The 24,009-nt window shown below is 37.0% G+C and overlaps 1 protein-coding gene across 2 annotated transcripts in view; it reads left to right on the top strand.

The window, feature by feature from the left end:
- TRPC6 (transient receptor potential cation channel subfamily C member 6) overlaps positions 1–24,009 on the top strand; it is a 131,921-nt gene that overhangs the window by 69,407 nt on the left and 38,505 nt on the right. For both annotated transcript variants that reach the window (XM_038005286.2, XM_038005285.2), the window contains exons 2-4: positions 7,884–8,658; positions 20,217–20,399; positions 22,890–23,054. In XM_038005286.2, the coding sequence (XP_037861214.1) occupies positions 7,884–8,658; positions 20,217–20,399; positions 22,890–23,054 (1,123 nt within the window). The remainder of the gene's footprint in view (positions 1–7,883; positions 8,659–20,216; positions 20,400–22,889; positions 23,055–24,009) is intronic.

Here is a 24,009-nt window from a genome sequence, read left to right as displayed (position 1 = left end):
TTCCTTCATTAACTTTTTTAGATTGTCTTCTAATTGAAGTATGTTTTTTCCTCCCCGGAATCTATCTTATGCACGGGATATTTGTGGAATTGGAAAATGCTTGTGTAATACACATGATTATGGCAGTCATTGATAATAGAAGCAAAGAATTTAAACCTCTTCTTTGATGAGATAATTTGGATATAGTTTGCTAGTATTACACAGAAACTTTTTAATATTCCCAAGAGTACTCTATTTTGTTCTTAAAGCTTTGTTCTTCCAAATATTTTGCAAGGTTCCCCAAAGTTTTCTCAAGTTCAGATCCCCAAGGACTCAGTTCTCAGTTTCCCTCAACTTGTCCTTAATTATTCTCACCATAAGTGTCTGGCCCCAGAACTTTTCCAAAGAGCATTTCAAAGTAGGAAGACATGACACATGAAATAAACTAAACCACCAAGGAGAAGCTAAAAGGGAACAATGACATTTCAGATGTTGTTTTATAAAAAGGCAAGTTCCTATAACTTCCATTATTTACTCACAATTTCATTCTCTCACACAGTTTGAGTTCTAATTTATACAAAAAAGATGTCAATTAATGATACACACAAACCAAAAATTTGTTACATGCACCTGACATTTTTCAGTCATACTTTAGCTGGCTCCTGACTGAAAGTGACAGGCAGCTCAGGCTCTTATCATTTCATTCATATAATACTAAGGCAGGGTGTGATGTAGTGTGACTGATCAAACAGAAAGTTCATATTTGAAGAAATGAGAAGAGTTCATGGGGAAAATTGAAACTACTTGAATCAAAACAAAGAATTGCTATCTAGAAGACTATTTGGAAGTTCAAGGGATTTGGTAGTGCATTGTGAAGATGGGTGCTCACACTCTATGTACAGTGTAAACAAGAGGGAGAGAGAACAGGGTAAGAAAATATTAGTTCTGGTTTTATTTTTATTTTTTTGTTTTGTTTTGTTCTTTGAGACTGAGTCTTGCTCTATCACCCAGGCTGGAGTGCAGTGGTGTGATCTCGGCTCACTGCAACCTCTGCCTCCTGGATTCAAGCGATTCTCTCACCTCAGCCTCCCAAGTAGCTGGGATTACAGGCGCCCACCACCATGCCTGGCTAATTTTTGTATTTTTTAGTAGAGACAGGGTTTCACCATGTTGGCCAGGCTGATCTCAAACTCCTGACCTCAGGTGATCCACCCACCTAGGCCTCCCAGAATGCTGGGATTACAGGCGTGAGCCACCATGACTGGCCCTAGTTCTGCCTTTAAAGTCAAGAAAATCTCTGCTTCTGGATCATGAACAAGTCACAAGGATGCCATTAAAAACATGGCTTTCAACTTCCTTTGTCCCCTGTTGAGCTCACTACTTATTTGAAATGAATATAAAATATTATATATACACTAGAACACACTGTGGCTCAACATTTATATTTTGTTCCTTTTTTCTGTGTAGGGTTGTACATTGTAGTCATTTGCAGTCAGGTTAATAGGGAACAAACAGGCTTTAAACTTTACTCCTTTGACAGGAGGGATTAATGTATTCCGCAGTATGTTCTGAGAGTTTACAATGTGTCCCTCTGCAAAGAGGGGTGAATTCAGTGTGAATAAGGCAAAGTCATCATTGCTCTCATAGGACTAAGGAAAACCACTTTAATTGTTTATTGCTTCCTCAACCCCAGAGGAAGGGCCTAGGGTATGTGCCCAGAGATTAAGTAGTCAGGGCAAAAACAGTGTCAGTGTTGTAAAATGAGAACCAATGACTTATTTCATTCCTCTCCCTAAAGTGGTTTGCAAACTTGCTAGTTGTGTATAATGTTAATCTCTAAATATCTGAGTCTAATTATTCCCATTTATAATTGTGCATGTAATAAAATGCAAATTCTGGAATTTCTTTTATTTTTACTTTCCTAGGATGAATCTACATTACTCTTGTGGCTGACCACACTGCCTGGAATAGTTACATTCCATTTACAATTTTAAAACTTCTGCTGTAATAGAATTGTGCTTTAAAATATTTGTAAGGATTTTTAAAGCACAAAGTCAAAGTTAAGCTGAGTACTTAATATGGAGCATAGTTTGTATAAAAGCAGTTCCATGTGATAAAAGTGTATCATAGTTGAACAGGAAGTAGAGAAAATTACTACACGTGCTCTGGACTCAAGCATGCAAACCACTCTACTCAGAAGCTAATTTACATTGCTGGCATTTTCAATAGAGATGGATTATTCGATCTCTCACTATGTGGGAGAACAAGCACTAAAGGGATCAGGAAAATGAAGTATGTAAAAACACGGTTTTCATGACCTAATCTATATTTGAGTGCCATAGGGGTGGTGGCTAATTACACTCTTTCTTAGAACCAGTATTTATATGTTGTGATAAACACCTTATCACATGAAAATGTAGGTTACTAAGCTTTTAACCATGCTAAATGTGGCTAAATGGGTGAAGAAAATTTCTTAATAAATATTTTCATAAATAGAAGAGCTGTATTTGAAAAGTGTGCCCTTGAGCTGAAATGAACAGGTCTTTCGTTGAAGTAGTGCTATGGAGCTATGGGCTGAGTTGTTCCTCTTTTTAATAGATGATTTTGCTGGGTTTCATTCGCTACTATTGTAAAATTCTACAACATAGTTTTATAAAAACCATTTGCAGAGAGGTTTGTGATATAATCTAGTAACATCTAGTATCTTTCTTGAATTGCTTTCAAATACCTATTACTTAAAAAGTTGTTTTACACATTTTGCTTTTGCGTAGGAGAGGCAGGGATTAAGCGACACCACTTGTGACATAAAAATACAAATAGAATCTTGTATTGGCTCTCCAGGCTGCAGTTAAGAAAGCTAAGGCGAGCAGCAAGGCATGCGTTTTGTTCTGTCAACAACATGCGAGCAGCTTTTACTGTGTTCACTGCTCATGCAAGGGGTGCCGAATCCATTGTGCCTGCATTTGTAATATGCCTAAAACAATAAAAATTCATTGTGCCTGCAGTTGTAATATTCCTAAAATCAGCAAAAACAAACAAAAATGTATCAGATACATTCTGGCTTTTCAGATACAGAATGACAGAGTTGTAATTCTGTCACAGACTCATATATAGTTGACAGAGTGCTAAAGAGATTATGATAATCCAGGACTTTTTATAAAAATGTATCTGAAAATTATATGATTGCATATGATTAATATGTGTGGTCACAACAACTAAGACAGAAGATGCTTTAAAACTGAAAAAAAAAATTCTACTGAAATATCTTTGCTGTTCCTTCAAGAAGTTATAAGTACAAAAGCGATAGTAATTTAGAAGGAAATAGGACACATCATTAGGATTAGTGGCTTGCCAAGACAGCACTTGTCATTTTTCAAATAAATGGGAAGGAAAATCATAGATTGTTATTTTTAAATTTTAGAATAATAGATGTCACAACTCAGACATTCTATTTAGCTCAATGTAAACTTAGTATTGGATGAAAAAATAAAGTTTTGTAAACCAGATTAAAAATTGAGATATAAGTTAAGTTGCTAATTATTATTTTTCTTTCTTTAAAAAGACAAACAAAGGGCAGGTGTGGTGGCTCACACCTGTAATCCCAGTATGTTGGGAGGCTGAGGTGGGAGGATCACTTGAGCCCACGAGTTTGAGACTAGCCTGGGCAATATGGTGAGACCCCGTCTCAACAAAAAAATACAAAAATTAACTGGGTGAGGTAGCATGTGCCTTTAGCCCAGCTACACAGGAGGCATAGTCTGTTGAGACAGGTCAGAATAATTGTTTCTCCCATTTTAATGGATGAACAAAATGGAGGCTTGTTCTTGATGTTTTAGTATGTTACTATTTTGTGTCAGTTTTGTGTCATTTTTTTAGTTACATGAGAACTTATCTTGCAAGTTCTCAGTCCCAGTTCTTTCATCTTACTTTTATAGATCCCTGATCCTATTTTTTTCTCCCTTAATTTTACAGTTTTTCTTTTTCAAAGCATTCTTCATGTTTGGAAGATATTGTCTCTCCCCCTAATTTTTGAACTTCCTCTTGTCTACAATAGAAACTATGCAAAGCAATAAATACAGAAGATAAGAGAGAGGAAGTGAAAACCTAAAGAGGTTAGTAGAAGCCAGAAAAGTGAGAGAGAGAAGGGAAGAGGGTTAAGAATTTCTGCAGGAAGATGATGGATGGTTCCTCATGTAACAAACCTTGATGATCTCCTGTCTCTTCTACCTCATCCATCTTGTTAACTCAGAAATAATGTGATTCTTCTAGAAACTCACCCCTTACTCAGGAATCACCTTTTGCCAAAACCAACATTAGGCTCAGTCTAGTTTTTATAAGGGGAAATTATACTCTCTTAGACATTATAAGGAATATTTCTTTAAAAAGAAGCAAAGAATATCTACTAAGAATCACTAGCTATATGAGGAAAAATTCTATGAAATACAGAGACCAAACCAAACAAACACAAAAAAGCAACTCAGGAGTAAGTTCTCTGAATTGTGATCTGTGCAATCTTTATCATTAACATCCCCAGAGAGAGAAGAGAACATTTTGGGGCCTTTAAAAGCAGAAAAGTCTTACAAAAAGTAACATTTGAAAATAAACAAGGTGTTTTTGAAAATCAAAAATATAATAACAATTTTCATATATATAATCTAAAGTTGAAGAAATTTCCCAGAATAAAATAATATTGAACATAAATAATTGGAAATAGAAAAGATAAGAAAATTAAAGGACAATTCCAAGATGTCCAACATCTAAAAAGAAGGAGTTCCAGAAATGGTACATTGAAAGCAGGAAACAAAATGATCAGATAAATAGGGCAAGAATATTTCTTAGAAAAGGACACATTTTTTTTCCAGATTAAATGGTCAGCACTGTGGAGAAGAAGAGACTCCCTTTAATAAACAACCATGTAATTTTAGAACACCAGAGACAAAGACAATATCCAGAATCAAAATTGCGTCATGCTTCTCAATAGTAGCCATAAAACTACAATTTATTAGAGCAAGGCCTCCAAAATTATCCTCAACTTGAATTCTCTACCCAGCCAAACTATCAGTTAAGTTTAGAGGTAGGACAGAGTCAGTTTTAGATGTACACCTTCTTTAAAAATTCACCTATGCATGCTTTATTAGGCAGCTATTGGAAGATTTGCTGCACTAGAACGAAGAAGTCAACTCAGAAAAAAGAAGATCTGGGATACAGAAAACAAGGACTACAATACAGAAGCAAAGTAAAGAGAATCCTTGGAGTGATACTGAAGGAAGATTCAAAGACAACATACATGCATCAAGTCTAAACAGCAACTGGTCCAGATTTTCCAAAATTGAAGAAAAATACCCACATAATATGTCGAATGTATTAATATAAGACTTACATTGATGGAGAAGAGAGTTTGATTGAATTAGTCATATGTATATAGAGCACTGAGAAAATGAAGATAATTTTTATCTACTAGGTTTGAGGTTATAAGGAAGCTATACCTGAAAAGACACTATAGTATACCACTTAGCTGTGATTAGCACTTGCATTGTCATATTTTAAACAGTAAATAGTTATCTAAAAAAAGTCATGATATAACGATTCTGGAATGATACGGCACCATGAAGGGGGTCTGTGTGTGTGTGTAAGAGAGAGAGAAGTGTGAAGGTATGGTGTAATGGGAAGTCCATAGGTAATGCCAAACCTGAAAAATCAAGAAGTAACAATATAACGAAAGCTATGTGGTTATAACATTTAAAATTATAAAATAGCCAGCGAAAACAGTTAAATTGAAATGTATTACCACCTCTGGAGATCAAGACATGGAGAGAATAAACTAAAATATGCACATGTATAACTTTACTAAAATTAAAAATGGAATTAAAAATCAAGTAATAGCTACAGGACAAAATAGTCACAGATGCTATTCCTTTATAATAAAAGTGGCATATATATTATCTACTGACCCATTTTAGAAATTATTATTATATTGTATAATTTGATATTGGTCCTTCATGTAATTTTTTTGAAACTTACAAAGTTGTCTCTTTAAAAAAACATCAGTTTGGTTGATTTTAAATAGGCCTTGGGTAGCTAAAGGAATCACTGTTGAATGAAAATCTATGAAAAATATTTGTGAATATGGCAGCATACTCTTCAAGCTCCTCCAAGAAGCAAAATCTGTTTGTGAGTTGCTGAAACTTTACTATCTTCCTTTCTATTCCTGGCCATCACACTGCCACAGACAGCATTGTCTGGAGACGTGGAATCAAGATTGATAAAGGCCAGTAGGGAAAGCAACTAAGATTCTCCAGACCTGAACATATTGGAGGGAAAGATGGCTTATGAGGTCCTTGGATCTTTTTATTGTCCTCTTTATACTGGGAAGTTTGTGACAGTTTTTAAAGAGGGATGAATCTTTGAACATTCATAAAGAGAAGAAACAATACTCATTTATCATACCTTTTTCTTTCTCTTTAGCCCCCCCTATAACCTGGTCCTGTCCCAGTTCTGCAAAAACATGCCTTCTTTGGGTTCAGTTAGTGATACTGGTAAGAGTTGAACCTCGAATTGGAATGAGATCCCTTCAAGCTCAGAAGACCTTAAGGAACAACAAAGTTATGAATTAATAACAAAAAAAATCTTCATTATAGCATTTTGATCAGAGGAAGAATCACATCCCCTCCCCCGCCCCCCGCCTTTATTTTTTGATACAGGATCTTGTTCTATCACCCAGGCTGGAGTGCAGAGACATAATCATGGCTCTCTGCAGCCTTGGCCTCCTGGGTTCAACTGATACTCTGCCTCAGCCTCCTGAGTAGCTGGGACTACAGGCATGTGCCGCCATGCACCACTAAGTTTTCTATTATTTGCAGAGATGGGGTTTTGCCATGTTGTCCAAGCTGGTCTTGACCTCCTGGGCTCAAGTGATTTGCCCACCTTGGCCCTGCAAAGTCCTGGGATTATAGGCATGAGCCATAGCACCCGGCTTACTTTCCGTTCTTATAACAGATTGAAGGACTACATTGACGGCTGGCCACTGCTCTGAACACTGCCTGCACCACAAAAGTGTTTTTTCCTACCTGACAGCTTGATCGCAATTTTCTCCAGTTTGCAGTGATTTTTAGGACAACAGAGTTCAAGCATTTATTGCCCATATTAATGAAACCTATACTCTAACATCTAGCTGATACCTCTGCTAGAGAAAACTTTCTACCTATACCCAACCCCTGTCTCACCCTCCCGAAAAACACTCTCACCTGACTTCTACTCATACTTCCATTTTCAGCTTGTCATTTTCCCTCAGAATCTGGGATAGATGCCCCGCTATAGGCTTATCGTTATAATTAAGCAGCTGATAACAAATCAATATGCTGATTGCCCGTCTCTCCCTTTAGTCTATAAGACTTGTAGAGGCAGGAAACCCATCTGTTTTTGTTTTTTTTTTTAAACTATTGGCTTTCTTGGACCTAATATAGTTCCTGGACCTGGCATCAGAGGGACTCAATAAATAATTGTTAGCTTGGCTGGATTTGCTATTGTCTCTACTTCTTAAAATGTAGTCTTATATTCTCTATCACATTGTGACTGATTATGAATAAGAGAGTCCATCTTTCCTAAGTCTATACCATCTATAGTACATTAGTTTCTATTTGAATGGCACAGAGTAATTATGGCAATTGCTAGTCTCCACCCCAAATTGGAATGTTAAAATCTGTAAAGTGCTTGGCTTTCTCAGACGTGAAGTTCTTGGAATCCATTAACAAATAAATGCATCTTCATTTTATAATATAGTAGGTCTAGAGATGATGAGACAACATCTAATATACTTGAGGATTGTATTAGATGAATGGCAAGTCATTTGGCACACTAAAATGCTCTTAATATGATTTGTTTACAATCTTTCTGTTTTATTGCAGCCGGGGATCTGACAACAGACTGGCTCACCGGCGGCAGACAGTTCTCCGTGAGAAGGGGAGAAGGTTAGCTAATCGAGGACCAGCATACATGTTTAGTGATCGCTCAACAAGCCTATCCATAGAGGAGGAACGCTTTTTAGATGCAGCTGAATATGGTAACGTCCCAGTGGTGCGGAAGATGTTAGAAGAATGCCACTCACTCAACGTTAACTGTGTGGATTACATGGGCCAGAATGCCCTACAGTTGGCAGTGGCCAATGAGCATCTGGAAATTACAGAACTTCTTCTCAAGAAAGAAAACCTCTCTCGAGTTGGGGATGCTTTGCTTCTAGCTATTAGTAAAGGTTATGTTCGGATTGTGGAAGCAATTCTCAGTCATCCAGCTTTTGCTGAAGGCAAGAGGTTAGCAACCAGCCCTAGCCAGTCTGAACTCCAGCAAGATGATTTTTATGCCTATGATGAAGATGGGACACGGTTCTCCCATGATGTGACTCCAATCATTCTGGCTGCCCACTGCCAGGAATATGAAATTGTGCACACCCTCCTGCGGAAGGGTGCTAGGATTGAACGGCCTCATGATTATTTCTGCAAGTGCAATGACTGCAACCAGAAACAGAAGCATGACTCATTTAGCCACTCCAGATCTAGGATTAATGCCTATAAAGGCCTGGCAAGTCCGGCTTACCTGTCATTGTCTAGTGAAGATCCAGTCATGACGGCTTTAGAACTCAGCAATGAACTGGCAGTGCTGGCCAATATTGAGAAAGAGTTCAAGGTAGGTCATTAACAACAGAGACTTCACCCTCCACAAGCCACAGTCAAGGTGTATTTACCAGCTTCCACCATGTGCTCAGCACTGTGTTAGTTACTGTGGACACTAGGTAATTTTATAAGTTTATTCAACAAGCTTTTTATTATAATCATTGGAGCAAAAGTTGTGATCGCTACCATTTAGTGATGCTCTACTGTGTGCCAGACATTTTACATTTATTATGTCTAATCTTTATCCCTCCCCCTTGAGGAGACATTATTAGTTCCTGTCTAGATGGGTAAATGAAGGCATAGAAAGTTTTGGTAATGCCCAAGATCAACAAATGGGAAATGACACAGCTGGGTTCAGAATCCAGGTATAGTGCTCTCTGAAAAGTCCAGGCATTTTCCTCCCAGAAAACACTATTTCTATGTTCAGAGCACAGTGATAGATGCTGTTGAGGTCAGAAAGAAGAATAAGCTTAAGGAAGTCACAGTTGACTTGAGAGACAAATACACACATGAATAAAAAATAAAACTACCAAATAAAACTATCTCTAAACTCCCTCTACCTGTTTGAGGTAGTTCTGATCTATCTTCTAGTGCCCATCACCTTTTACCATGGATTATTGTTATTTATGATGTGCTTATCTCCTTTACTAAATAATGCAGGTTGGAAACAGGTTTGATTCATTAAGTACAATGTTGTACAAAAGTGAATATTGGTTTCATTTTTTTTCTATTCTATATGCTGTGAGAAGGCTTGTTTTTCTATACTCTGTTCTTGAGGTATTGCAGCCCAGGCTTTCCTGGGCAGCTTCTTGGTTCCACTGTCACTGATGTTTCACCCCAGTATCAGATGTCATGTGTCCATCTATCCTCAGGTCCAGTCTGTCCAGAAAGGATAGAAGGAGGAAATGGCTACGGAACCACTCAGTATGTGCTTGGCTCTCAAGGTAGAGGAAGGTGTTTTCCTGCAGCTACCTGGCAGCTAACAGGGCAAGACAAGCAAATGGTCCTTTTCAACCCTGTCTCAGATTCTTACCTACTTTTTGTTTGCCTCCTAGGACACAGAGAAATTCACCTGATTCAATTTAAAGCATTTTGAACTCTGATGAATATTAATTATTTTCAAAATCTATATTACTAAATTTGCCTAGTTTCAACATTTGTTTGCTTTACTGTATCCCTGTTTACATGCTTTCTCTAAACCACTGAAGGCTATTATATTCTCTATTTGTTCATTAATTCACTTGCCTGCATCTTTTGAGTCCCTGCTCTTTTTTATTGGGGATAGTTGAGGATGATGATGGCGAGGCAGTACAAAATACAAAGATAATTCAGTCAGCAACCCTGTCCTCAATTAGTTTATAATCCAATGTGATAGCAAAGATCTGTGTGTAGTAACTATCATATTAGGCATGACCTTATGGAGTGAGGAGGGGGCTAGTGGCTCAAAGGTGGGAAGAATCACATTTAACCAGGATGTAAACTCTTCATGATCCCTAAATGCATTGCAAAATGTTGAGGCCTCCACATGATGATGAAGACGTAAAGATCTGGACATTCTTCTGTTTGTTCATCACATCCTTCTTTCTGCTCTCATCAGTGTGAAGTGTATGGATTAGCCACTTTCTTCCCATTTATGCTTCTCTATTTGCTCCATTGTCTTGAGCTGTTACCCAGAACCTCTGAACATGCATACCTTTCTCTAATGCCCTGCCTCTGTGAAGGTTTCAAGGCAAAGAAAAGATAAATCTAACCGAAAACATGAATGTATTTAGGAGTATGTTATTAATGCTTTTAAAAATCACTTTCAAAAATTTGATTACTGTTAAACAAGAGTAGCAGTTTAAAAAAATGCTTTTATAAAGTATATCCTAGAACTTGACAATTTTTATAATTAGAAACCTGACTCAAAATTATTGCACAAGGAGAAAGGGCAGTTGTTGGCTGATTTTTAAGGCCTTTTTACAAAAACAAACAAGAAAAGATTTCTTCCCTGCCAGATATCACTCATTAAAACAAATACTCTTTTTCTCTGAGATTAGTCTGGACAGCCTTGCCACATACAGGGCTGAGCCTTCCTTGCCTTCACGTGTAAACTCACAGAGAAATCGCATTCCCCCACCACCCATGGCTACTGCGACACTCACTCTTGTCCCAGCATCCCAGCCTCAGTTTACAGCAGGATGGGACCTTACAGGAATAGAGAAGTTGATGTATCTGAGGTGAGGTTTGCTGCTGAGTCTGCTGCTTCTGACCTTAAAAATAACTTCTTTTTTCCTACTTTAAATAATATATCGCCATGTTAGAAAATAATAATATAAAAATAAAGGAAGCTTTAAAAATCATTCCTAATTTTGGCCGTCAAGAAATAAACACTGATATACTACAAACATGCCAGCACATACCGTTTTAGTCTTTTTTTTTCTTTTTAATCTTTTTAAATAGTCAACTCCCTTAGAGTCTCAGGAAATAAATGTCACTGAGGCTGGATAACTTAGGCCTGGTCAGCCTCACAGGGACCTGAGAGATTGCACTGGCCACACGAGATCCTCCCTGTTCATGGTAGGTAGGTAGGTAGGTAGGTAGGTAGGTATGTATGTATGTATGTATGTATGTATTTTGCTCCCTTTCCATCTGAAAGATGTTTGAAAAACTCTGTGTTCATGTGTTCATTTGCACAGTTTAAAATTAATACCTATTTTTTTTGTCTTCTGTAAGTATAAATGTTTTTAAGGGATATGATTTCTGCATGGCATACATATTGCCATTTAAGAATAGAACTCTTCAATTCTCCTTCAGATACATGCAAAGGACTCTAAATGTTGTAATGATTTCATGCCCACCATCAACTAAGCGAACAACATCTTTAATGTTCAGAATAGCTGCATCTTTCCTTTTACTCCTAAGGTTATATTTTCAGTCCATTTTCCTTCACAACTGTGATTCCTCATATTATAGCTTTTTATTATTGTAAAGTCTCTTAAAATCGCTTTATATAGATATCAACATTTATATCATATATAAATAAAATACATATAACACACATATATATGAAATTTTAGAATTTGTTTCATTTCCTCTTGCCAAAAGGCTCTGGATATTGAAAATACTCTGGAAAGAGTTGTCATTATATCTATTATTAGCATATTAGATCAAAAACTACAAAAATAAACCCACTTGTTAAAATTAATTAATATGGGCCAAGCGCGGTGGCTCATGCCTGTAATCCTTGCACTTTGGGAGGCTGAGGCGGGCAGATCACGAGGTCAGGAGTTTGAGACCAGCCTGACCAACATGGTAAAACCCGTCTCTACTAAAAATACAAAAAAATTAGCTGGGCATGGTGGCGCGCACCTGTAATCCCAGCTACGCAGGAGGCTGAGGCAGGATAATCGCTTGAACCTGGGAGGCGGAGGTTGTAGTGAACTGATATTGTGCCACCGCACTCCAGTCTGGGTGACAGAAAGAGACTCTGTCTCAAAAAAAAAAAAAATTTTTTTTGAAAAATAAATTTTAACTATGTGACACAATTCTTATTGGACGTATTTTTTAGTGGTATTAATGATGTTCATACTTTCGCTATATATTTAAGGAAAGAAAAATGTGCATATACATACACAATATAAAATATGTATATATACACAATTTATATATATTTATGTATATGTAGCTAAAAGTTGGTATGGCAGCCAGTATGTTATTTTAGTCTTTGTTAATAGGATATATAAATTATTAAAGATTTTATGGAATAAAATTAAAAGAGGATAAATAGTAGTAGGAATAAATATTTCTAGATATGATTTGATAACTATCTTACTGGATTAAAATTCTAAATCAGAAAGAAATCACATGTAAGTTTCATCCATGGGTTTTGACCATTTTCCTGTAAAAATTTTGAAATCTGTAAACTATTCCAAGTCACATTTAAAAGAATCACTCTCACTAAGCTTTTCTGCCTTACCTGTTTGAGACACTTTTCTTTTCTAGCTAATGATACATCTCAAAGATATTAAGAATAATATAAGGAATAATTTACATTTCAATACTTGACAAAGTATTGTTTGGTATTCGGTATTCCCTACTGACGCTGTCTTTGCCTAACTCTTTCTGGACTCTCACTCAAGAAGTGTTCATTCTTTGACAATTGTTGGCAAATGAAGGGGAAGAGTCATTAAAAATGGCCTTTGTTTCTGTGTCCACCCTGCACTCGCCATCTGAAATCAGAACATCCCAACATGAGCCAAGGTGCTGCATTTCTATCACTAAGCTTCATCTTCAGCAGAAGTGTGTATTTATTCAGGGAAACATAGGAAGCCCTTCAGGGTTTATAGTACCTGGATACTATACAAGGGGGACTGTCTGTTGTTTAAAGGGGGACTCTCTCTTGTTTGCTACATGGGTGGGTGGGTGAGCAAAAGATGCATTTTCAAGGAAATCCATTTTAGGAAAGTGGAAGATCTGCAAATTGATTCCCTAAAATTTGTCCATATTCTACAGCTCCTTGGAAAGTATTCATATACCTCTGTTTGAAGACAATTCATCTATTTTATGACAGTCAGAGAATGAGACTTTTCATAAAGATTTTATAAGCTCCAATATATAGCTTGTTTTTCTAAGCACCTTCCAAATTGTCCCCTACTACAATAACCCATAGTCCATTAACAAAAGAGACCATGGGAGATGTTCCTGGGTTTCCGAGGCAGTTTTATCCTGTGCCTTGAACCTTCCAAGCCTAAGTTTTTTGTTACTCATATCACCACAGGTATAGCTGGTTCCAAATAGAGGTGACACCAGACCTCAGCAGAGAAATCTAACAATTAGATGGAGCCATAGGAATAAGAAGAAAACCAGGAGATATTGGGGAGTTGCAGGTTTTAAAAGAAACTGGGGGAAATATAAATATTTTTACCCATTCAAATTCAATTTTTATATTGAATCTTTATAAATAGTTTTAGGTTTTGATAGCATGAGACCTCAGCCACCTTAAGCTTAAAATTGGGTTAAGACAATTTTGGCAACACACACAAAGTCAGTAAAAACCAGAAAACCCAAAACTTTGACTGACTTTGATACCAAAGAAGGACAGCGAAAACTCTTGGTTTCTCTCCTTGACTTGAGTTTTCATTCAAATAAGGGACAACAGACTTAAAGAGATCAATACCAGGGATGGTCTTGTCCACAAATACATTCCCCAGCATTCTTAATTTCTTTTTAGTTCTCAGTATGTGTCTATGACTTACGTCTCTAATTCCCTCTTTTTTTGAACCTATTTACCTTTTAGGTTTGTGTCTTTGTAGTGACACACAATGTTTCCTTTTATTCCCCTTAAAAATCCTCTCTTTGGGGGCTTGTCAGAGGGTGGGGGACAATGGGAGGGAGAGCATTAGGACAAATACATAATGCATGCGGGGCTTAAAACCTAGATGACAGGTAGATAGGTGCAGCAAACCACCATGGCACCTATATACCTATGTAACAAACCTGTACATTCTGCACATGTATCCTAGAACTTAAATAAAAATTAAAAAGGGAAAGGGAAAATAATCCCCTCTTTTATACAGCAGGAATTGTCCTCTTCTCTGTCATTCTGGATAGAGAGCTTTTCTGGAGGTCTTCCAGCTCCTTTATATCTTCCTAGAGGTCTGTGCATGGATGTGCACATGGCCCTCCAGATGCCTCTGCTGCTGACTCTGAGAAAGAGGAAGGGTAGAGAAACTCTCGCCGTATCTGTTTTTAAACGGTTGCTATGTGTATAATATTCAAAAAATGCCTGGCATTGTTTCAAAGATAACTATCCTCCAAGAAAATGGCTGCTTTCAAAAGTACTTTTTGTTGGGATGAAGATGATGTGACTGTTATCAGAACTTAACAGGGTGACAAAGGGTGTCACATGCAAAATAGTCTATGAGGCAGAATCACAGCTCCAGAAGAACAGGGCTTGGATCCTGACCAAAGAGGAAGAAGAAAGTGTACCTTAGCTGAGCTTTATGAATTATTCTGTTATTTACACTCTATGCTATAGCAAAATTTAAGTTGTCCATAATGACGTGAAATTAGGAGAAGGCCAGCAAATGAAATAACCTTTTCAAGGTCATATAGTTATTGAAGTGGCAGGGCAGAAATTCAAATCCAGGTATGCTTTCTACTCAGCTATGTTCCTTTCGTTACATCAGTTAGCAAAATGTGTTGATTACCTACTATGTACTTCACACCATGCTAGGTTGGGAGGATTCAAAGGTGAGTAAGATATAATCTTTGTCTTGAAGGATATTGAGTCTATTCAAGAGAGGCAGAAACATAAATAAATGCAATAAAGTGATATGGGTGTGTGTGTGTATGTGTGTTAATGTCTTTGAATGTCCTATTGTAGTTTGAAACAGATGGGCAGAGAAAATCTCATTCTCATAGGACTGTAGGTCTGTGACAAGCCAACAGTTAGGGAGGGAGTTAAGTGCAACAGTTTGCTTGATGAGCAACCCCAGCCCCTGAAACTGTGTACCTTCATCGCGCTCTCCAAGCTTCGTAGCTTCAATGGGACCTGAAAATTCTTATGCAAAGGGAAGTGTGAAAGCTAATCAGACATTATACTAAGTGTATATAACCAAACACTATATTAAGGTAACTGAGCAGCCACTGCTGATGGCAACAATCAATAGAAAAAACCTGACATATCTAGGAAAATGTTTTTCTCCAATTCTTGTTTTGAAATTGTATTCCATTTCTTTTTACCTTTTCTATAGAATAGTCCCTAATTAACTTTCATATCCTCAGAATCCCACAGAGTAGATGCTTTATAAATGCTTGTTAATCATCACCACAGAGCTCCATGATCAATGTGCCATTTGGTGACATTTATCCTGAGGAGCAAGAGAGCCCCAGAGTTACACTTGGTCCCAATAAGCAGGGCTGGCCAATGCAACACTGTATATATCATAGTATTATACATTCATCTTACTGATATGGTTTGGATTTGTGTCCCTGCCCAAATCTCATATCTAATTGGAGGAGAGGCCTGGTAGGAGATGACTGCGTCATGGGGATGGATTTTCCTCTTGCTATTCTCATGCTAGTGAGTGAGTTCTCATGAAATTTGATGTGTGTGAAGTTTGTGGCACTTCCCCCATCACTCTGTCTCTCTCCTGCTGCCACGTGGAGAAGGTGCTTGCTTCCCCTTTGCCTTCTGCCATGATTGTAAGTTTCCTGAGGCCTTTCCAGAAGCAGAAGCCTGTATAGCCCATAGAACCATAAGCCAATTAAACCTCTCTTTTTTATAAATCACCCAGTCTCAGGTAGTCCTTGAGTGTCAGTGCCTCTGTTGCTGACTGAGAAAGAGGAAGGGACGAATATGCTTACTCTTCACATATATAATCTCATTTTACAAACTCCCATTTTAGTAAGAGAGTGGTATCTATCACAGTGCTGTGCATAAAATATTTGTTGTGAAAATACATGAATAATTGTTTTATTTCCAACGTTTGCAGATAATATCCAGGAATTCCAACATGACTTGATATTTGATAGCATAGCTTTGTGATGGGGACTGCAAAGAGCTAGATACTATTTGTGAAATAATGAAGACAGTAATAATTATGATTACCATTGATCTGCACTGCCCTGTGCCAGGATGTTGGCATTCATTGTCTTGTAAAATCTTCACAACAACCCTAATTCATGGGTACTAATTCCCTTTTTTAACATGAGGGTTAGAAGCTTTAAGAGATTAAATCATTTATCTAAAGTCACATAGCTAGTAAGTTTCAAATCCAGGTCTGCCATCTCCAAAGCCCACATAGTAGATTACTGAGAATCAAGGCACACATTTTTCTCTACCCTGTTAATTTCTATGAAGTAAACTTCATTCTTCATATAGAAAGAAGAGCCAGAGATTAAAATCACAAATCATAACATCTATTATTTAAAATCCAGCTAAGAGGAACTTTCGAAAGGATCATTTTAACAGGGGCATTTTTTTGTAGTTCCTAAACTGTGTTTCATTAGCCCACTATGAGTTATCTCTTTTCAACTTTTCAAAGGTTAATAGGCAAGCACCCATATCTGATTAATGAACGTATGGTGTAGGTGTGTGATCCAAAGACATGACCCAGAATTAAGTTAACCCATCAGCTTCACTTTTCCTCTCACGGAACCAACATCATAGTGCTGCATTCTAGCTAATGAACTACCACCAACGTTGTATTTGAGTGAGCTTACATGTCAGTTACTTAAAATATGAATTAATAGTAATGTCAATAACTTAAAATATGAAAATATTTGTGAATGAATTCCCAAGTAGAAAAAGTACATATTTCTGAAATCATAGTCTTATTCTTTCTTTCTCTCTCTTTTTCAATAGGTATTTTTGCTTAAGAAAATGTCTTAGGAATTAGTGATGAATTGGACAAAAATTTATAGATTAAGGTATTAAATACTACAAAACTCTTGCACTTTTTCAGTCCATGTGGTTCCTGCTTTAAAAAATTGTTACCTACATTTGTAAGATCATACGTTCTTTTCCAATATCTAAATATATCTGAGCTTTCTTAGAATTCTAGAGGGCACTGATTTTGATAATTACTTTGTTGCTTTTAAAAGGACTAAGAATTCACTATACTTGAACTCTACAGTCCAAAGAAGCCAGGTACATTAAATTTTGTCTTAGCTCCATGGTATGTTTTGAATGTCAAGAGATGGCCTGTTTTCAGATCTTCTCTTTGATGATGTAAAATAAAGTAGTTACACTTTATCGAATGCTTGCTAAATGCTCACAACCATGCTGAGTCCTTGGCATGCATAATCTCTTTAATACTTATTTAATCTCACTAAACCTCACTTTTCTTATCTGTAAAATGAGAGTAATAAGAACCCCTACCTGATAGACTGCTTCTGACTTATTAAAGGTCACATAGCTCATAAGTAAAAGAGTTGGGATTTGATTACATATATCCAGCTCTAAGCTACCAAGTCGTAACTACTATAGTATAGTGGACACGGACAAATATGTACCTCCGTATCTAAGAGTTTGTCCCCATGGCCCTAACAGACTATTTTATAAAATGGGCAAAGCCATTTCCTTGTAACACTCTATATACTGTCTGCCTAGATGTCTGTTTATAAGTAGTTTGAGCCATTTTTAGCTAGACATTCTCAAGTAAGACACAATTTGCTTTATTAATTTGCTTTTCTGGAATCTTTTTGGACCTGCATTTTAGCAAATTGTAGCCTGTTTAGCAGTTACTAAATTGCACTGATAATCACTTTTGGCATGATTTACAGAAAGGAGCCCAGGTAGGTACCTTACACATACCTAGTATTAAGCTGTTCTCCATGCAGACACCCCCCAAATATGGCCTTATTGACTGACATCCAGAATCACATATATTTCTCTGGATCTTTCCAAAGAAATCTTTTCATCCTACAACACACTGGTTTCAGGAAGAGGAGACAATTAACTTTGAATCTGCAGCGCTGGGTTTAAGAGAAAAGTCTGTCATTGAAGCTGTGTGAGAACCTTAGTTTTTTCATGTGCAAAATGGTAACAGTATTTGCTCTGCTCGCCCCCTCAGTTGTTTCAAAAATCAAAGTAGAAAAGCACTCTGCAGATAAGAGAGATAAAGTGGCATTATCCCAAAGGCAAAAGGCTTGGGGCCAAGAAGATTTAGGTTTAAAGCTTGATTTTGGTGCTTACTAGCTGCATGATTTTGGACACACAATTCAACCTGAGCAATTGTAAAGATTAAATGAGATAATACCATCCACCTGCAATACAACAAGCTGTAGCTCAAGCTTGTCCAACCCACACCCCAGGGACATGTGGGTTGAACATGAGGCCCAGGATGGTTTTGAATGCAGCTCAACACAAATTTGTAAATTTTCTAAAATCATTGTGAGATTTCTTTGTGAAAACGTTTTAAGTTCATCAGCTATCATTAGTGTTAGTGTGTTTTATGTGTGGCCCAAGACAATTCTTCTTCCAATGTGGCCCAGGGAAGCCAAAAGATTGAACACCCCTGCTAATAGGTTTTCTTGATTAGCATTTAGTTATAGGTGGTCTTAGTGTAAGAAAATAGAGGGAGGAAATATTAGAAAGGCATGAATGAAGATGTAAAATGATGTCATATAGAAGCATGACATGAGTTTATGGTAATCTGAATGTGACCTGCACAATATAAGTCTTCCCAATAGAGTATTAGGTCATCAGCAACAAACTACGAAGCTACAACAGTGTTTCATTAAACTTTCTTTTCTCTAAAGAGATGAGTCTTAAATTGCAGACTCTATGTCTAGATTTCATCTTTTGACCCTGTGCCTGCCATATAAAGTTCTTCAATTAAAATCTGTTAAATAGACATGTACTTGCTCTTCTCTGGAAACTTTCCAAATGTTCTATGCTTCTCAAGTTTACTAGCACAGTTTACAAGGTCTTCCAAAGACCTATTAAATATATATTGCATGCCTAACTGAAGAAGTTGTGCCCATGAAGGAGATGATATATGCAAAGGTCCTATGATCATGCTGTGGAAAAAGCTGGTTATTTTTTATTTCTTCTGAATCAACAGGTGAGTTTAGTACACCATACTCTTTTTTTCTTTTTCTTTTTTTTTTTTTTTTGAGACAGGGTCTCGCTTTGTTGCCCAGGCTGGAGTGGCAGTGGCACAATCATGGATCACTGCAGCCTCGACCTGCCCGGGTGATCCTCCCATCTCAGCCTACTGAGTAGCTGGGACTACAGGAACACACCACCACTCATGGCTAATTTTTTCTGTATTTTTTTAAAATTATACTTTAAGTTCTAGGGTACATGTGCACAGCGTGCAGGTTTGTTACATATGTATACATGTGCCATGTTGGTGTGCTGCACCCATTAACTCATCATTTACATTAGGTATATCTCCTAATGCTTAGAGACAGGGTTTTGCCGTGTTGCTCAGGCTGGTCTCCAACTTCTGGGCTCAAGCGATCTGCCCACTTCAGCCTCCCAAAGTGAGGAGATGACAGGCGGGAGCCACCACACCTGGCCAGCATACTCCTTTTTAAATAACTTTGATTATGCTTTAGATAGATTTCCTTTTTGAGGGTATGAAGAAAATCTTCATGTGCTAAAGTATTTTAGAGGTCAGCAGAAACTGCAATTGAAATATGATAAATGAACAGTAAAACTAAAAATGGAATGTTTCTCGGCTGGGCACGGTGGCTCACGCCTCTAATCCTAGCACTTTTGGGAGGCCAAGGCAGGAGGATCATGAGGTCAGGAGATCGAGACCATCCTGGCTAACACGGTGAAACCCCGTCTCCACTAAAAATACAAAAATTAGCCGGACGTGGTGGTGGGTGCCTGTAGTCCCAGCTACTCGGGAGGCTGAGGCAGGAGAATGGCGTGAACCCGGGAGGCGGAGCTTGCAGTGAGCTGAGACCACACCACTGTACTCCAGCCTGGGCAGCAGAGCAAGACTCTGTCTCAAAAAAAAAAAAAAAAGTAGAATGTTTCCCCTAAAGTGTAAAATCCTTCAAGTCTCTGAAGCATAGTAAAATGTACTATTCTTTATTATTGCTTTTGTTTTTCTTTGTCTTTCTTAGAATGACTACAAAAAACTGTCAATGCAGTGCAAAGACTTTGTTGTTGGACTCCTTGATCTGTGCAGAAACACTGAAGAAGTCGAGGCCATTCTGAATGGGGATGTTGAAACGCTCCAGAGTGGTGATCACGGTCGCCCAAATCTCAGCCGTTTAAAACTTGCCATTAAATATGAAGTAAAAAAAGTAAGGTCAGGCATGAAGCCTATTTACATTATTTTGGTTCTTGTTGGTGCTAAATAAGGATAAAGGGTTGATAGTTTTAGATTGAGCTGGAATTTACTTTTTTCTTTTCTTTTTTTTTGAGACAGAGTCTCGCTCTGTTACGCAGGCTGGAGGGCAGTGGTGCGATCTTGGCTCACTTCAAGCTCCGCCTCCTGGGTTCACGCCATTCTCCTGCCTCAGTCTCCCGAGTAGCTGGGACTACAGGCGCCCGCCACCGCGCCCAGCTGATTTTTTGTATTTTTAGTAGAGACGGGGTTTCACTACGTTGCCTAGGCTGGTCTCCAACTCCTAACCTCCTGATCCGCCCACCTCGGCCTCCCAAAGTGCTGGGATTACAGGCATAAACCACAGCGCCCGGCCGGGATTTTCTAACTAACAGTTGCACTAGGCAGATTCTCTAACAAATCATAAGCGTCTATACTAGTTGTGAGGCATTTTACCTACACTAAATGCCAGTCGTCTTTAAAATCTAGACACATCTATGTAGAACCTTACAGAGATTGCCACTTTTCTTTGACTGGGATAATTATATAACAATGACATTGTGAATCCAAATTCTAAAACATTTGTTATAAGACAGGAACATCGTTATTTGAGACTCAATTCCATTTTCCCATTTCTTCCTGTTTTCCAATAATGCCTTAAATTCCTTCTTTGCCACATTAGATTTTCCACCAGCTGCATTTTTATTTGTGAAATATTTTTAGTCTCTGTCTTCAAGCATTGGTCCCATTCTCTGCTTTCTTAGATTATGTGAGGTATCTTTTAAAAAGCTGGCTGGGCACAATGGCTCATGCCTGTAATCCCAGCTCTTTGGGAGGCAGAGGCGAGTGGATCACTTGACGTCAGGAGTTGGAGACCAGCCTAGGCAACGTAGTGAAACCCCGTTTCTACTAAAACTACAAAAATTAGCTGGGTGTGGTGGCATGCACCTATAGTCTCAGCTACTAGGGAGGCTAAGGTGGGAGGATCACTTGAACTCTGGAGGCAGAGGTTGCAGTGAGCCAAGATCATGTCACTGTACCCCAGGCTGGGTGACAGAGCGAGACTCTGTCTCAAAATAAATAAATAGATAGATAGATAGATAGATAGATAGATAGATAGATAGATAGATAGATAGCTTTTAAAGGTAGGTTTTTCTAATAAAAGTAACATATGCTTATGGTAAGTTTTCAAATAGTATAAACATGTCTCCTCCCAATTTTTCCAGTTCTGAATGGAGAATAATGAACCATTGTTATGTTTCTATACACAAATTTCTTTCTTGGACAACTTTACATAACAGTCAATAAATGTCCAGTTTATCTTTTTAAAGGTTGTATTATTATCTCATTATACTCACATCTGTTTACTATTTAGGGATGTTTATTATAATTTTCAGATTTTTTAAATTAGATTTTTATTTGTTATACAGTAAACATTTGTTCATATAGCTTGCTTACTTGCATGACTTTTACTTGTAAACAAAAATTCTTAGATGTGGAATTAATATGTCAATTTTTATTTTTAGGTTTCCAAACATTTGCTAGGTTTCCCTTCAAAAATGATGTACCAGTTTCCATAAACACCAACAGTGTGTGACAGGGCTTATTTCTTCCACCCACAGTGGGTTTTATCCAACTTTACCATTCTGAGTAGATAAACATTCTATCTTGTTTTAGACTTAACTCCATTTTCTACCTACCGCTCAAACTATCTTTGAGGTTAATCACCCTTAAGAGTCACTTGTAGTTCTTTTATATAACCTGCCCTTTGTCATATTTTAATATTAATATCAATATTAAATATTGTAACTTTTTAATAACTTTACCAATTTTTATTTTGGGATATTGCTTTTTGTATATTAAATAACTCTGCCATATGTGTGTTTCAGTTGTAAAAATAAATACCTGAGAATTTAAAGATTCCCTCAAAAAATAAATATTGAAAATTTAAGTCTTCTTAATTGAAAGAGTTTTTGGCACAAGAATAAAAGGAGAGATCAGTAGAATAAAATAGGCAGTCCAGAAACAGACCCATATACAAATGGGAATTTAGTATTAACCGTGTGACATTGTAGGTCAATGCAGGAAAGGTGATATTTTTTAAAAAGTATTTAGGCAACTGAGTTAATATGATCTCTTTCTAGATGAAAAAACTATATAATCATAAAAGCTCTACATAAAATGTAGATTAATCTTTTTATAATATTCCATTAAAATTTTTTCTGTGCTTTGAAAGAAAGCTTGTTATAAAGGAAAAGCTTGATAAATTGAAATCTTCAAATTTATGTAAAACATATTAGAACCTTTTCCCATTTGCTTGTTGCCTGTTCATTTGATGTTTTATGTTTGTTCTTTAATTCTAACAATATATTTCATTGGAAAGCATGGAACTATTAGAACACATGAAAATCATTTATGCTGAACCTTTCTTTAATCAAACTTAAATGTTTTGTCTCTTCCCTGCTAGTTTGTAGCTCATCCGAACTGCCAACAGCAACTTCTCTCCATTTGGTATGAGAATCTTTCTGGTTTACGACAGCAGACAATGGCGGTCAAGTTCCTTGTGGTCCTTGCTGTTGCCATTGGACTGCCCTTCCTGGCTCTCATTTACTGGTTTGCTCCATGCAGCAAGGTATGTATGTGAAGCCTACACCTCTATTATCTACTAGAAGAATGTCTTAAGTGGGGTAAAAACTTACCTTTAAAGTGAACATTTAAGGAATTGTAGTTGAGTTTCAGTAATCTTTATTGTTTTTAATATTACAAAATAACTCCTGTTTGGGCTTAAATAATTTTCTTGCTTTTATTATCATAAAATAATACATGTTTGCTATAGGAAACAAAAAAATGGAAAAGATAAAATTCACCTGTAATATCACCACTGTTAATGTATGAAAGGAAACTCAGTAACTATTAGTTTATTTCCTTTTACTCTTTTCTCTATGTACATCCATGCATATACTTTTATATTAGTTAATGAGGTCATAGTACCATTGAGCATATATTTCAAATGACATCCTAAAAGATGAAAACATTTTCTGTTTCTCCTCTGGAAAAAATTGAGATGAAAGTTTTGTCTTGTATGTATTTTAGCTAATATGACCAGATAAATCTTAAATCAAAGGCAGTCATGTAAATACTAGTGTAATACTTGTTTCAGTAAAGAATATATATATATATTCTTTCTTTATATATATATATTCTAAGACATTCTTTATATATATATTCTTTCAGTAAAGAAAGTAAATATATATATATTTTTATATATATATATATATATATATTAGGGACTAAGTACACCAGAGCCTGAGAGCAAAAATAGCCTATTTTCTTAGCAAAAGCTATCTACCTATGCTTTGGTAAAAATGCTATGTTCAGATGGATCTAGCCTTTCATTAGCGTGACAGGACAGGTTTGAGAAATATTGACTTATCATTCTGTTAACAAGTGGAGAAATTTGTGTCCTGCATTGCTAACAAGCCTATTCTTCATGTTTTTGAAGCCACATTTTTGGATCTGTTGAACTCTGAGAGGCAGATTGAAATAATTCTGAAGCTTAGTGGCTAAATGTCTGCTGGACCATCTAT

The sequence above is a fragment of the Chlorocebus sabaeus genome, chromosome 1, assembly GCF_047675955.1.
Source record: "Chlorocebus sabaeus isolate Y175 chromosome 1, mChlSab1.0.hap1, whole genome shotgun sequence".
NCBI lineage: Eukaryota > Metazoa > Chordata > Mammalia > Primates > Cercopithecidae > Chlorocebus > Chlorocebus sabaeus.
This window is presented reverse-complemented; position numbering and strand designations above follow the sequence as displayed.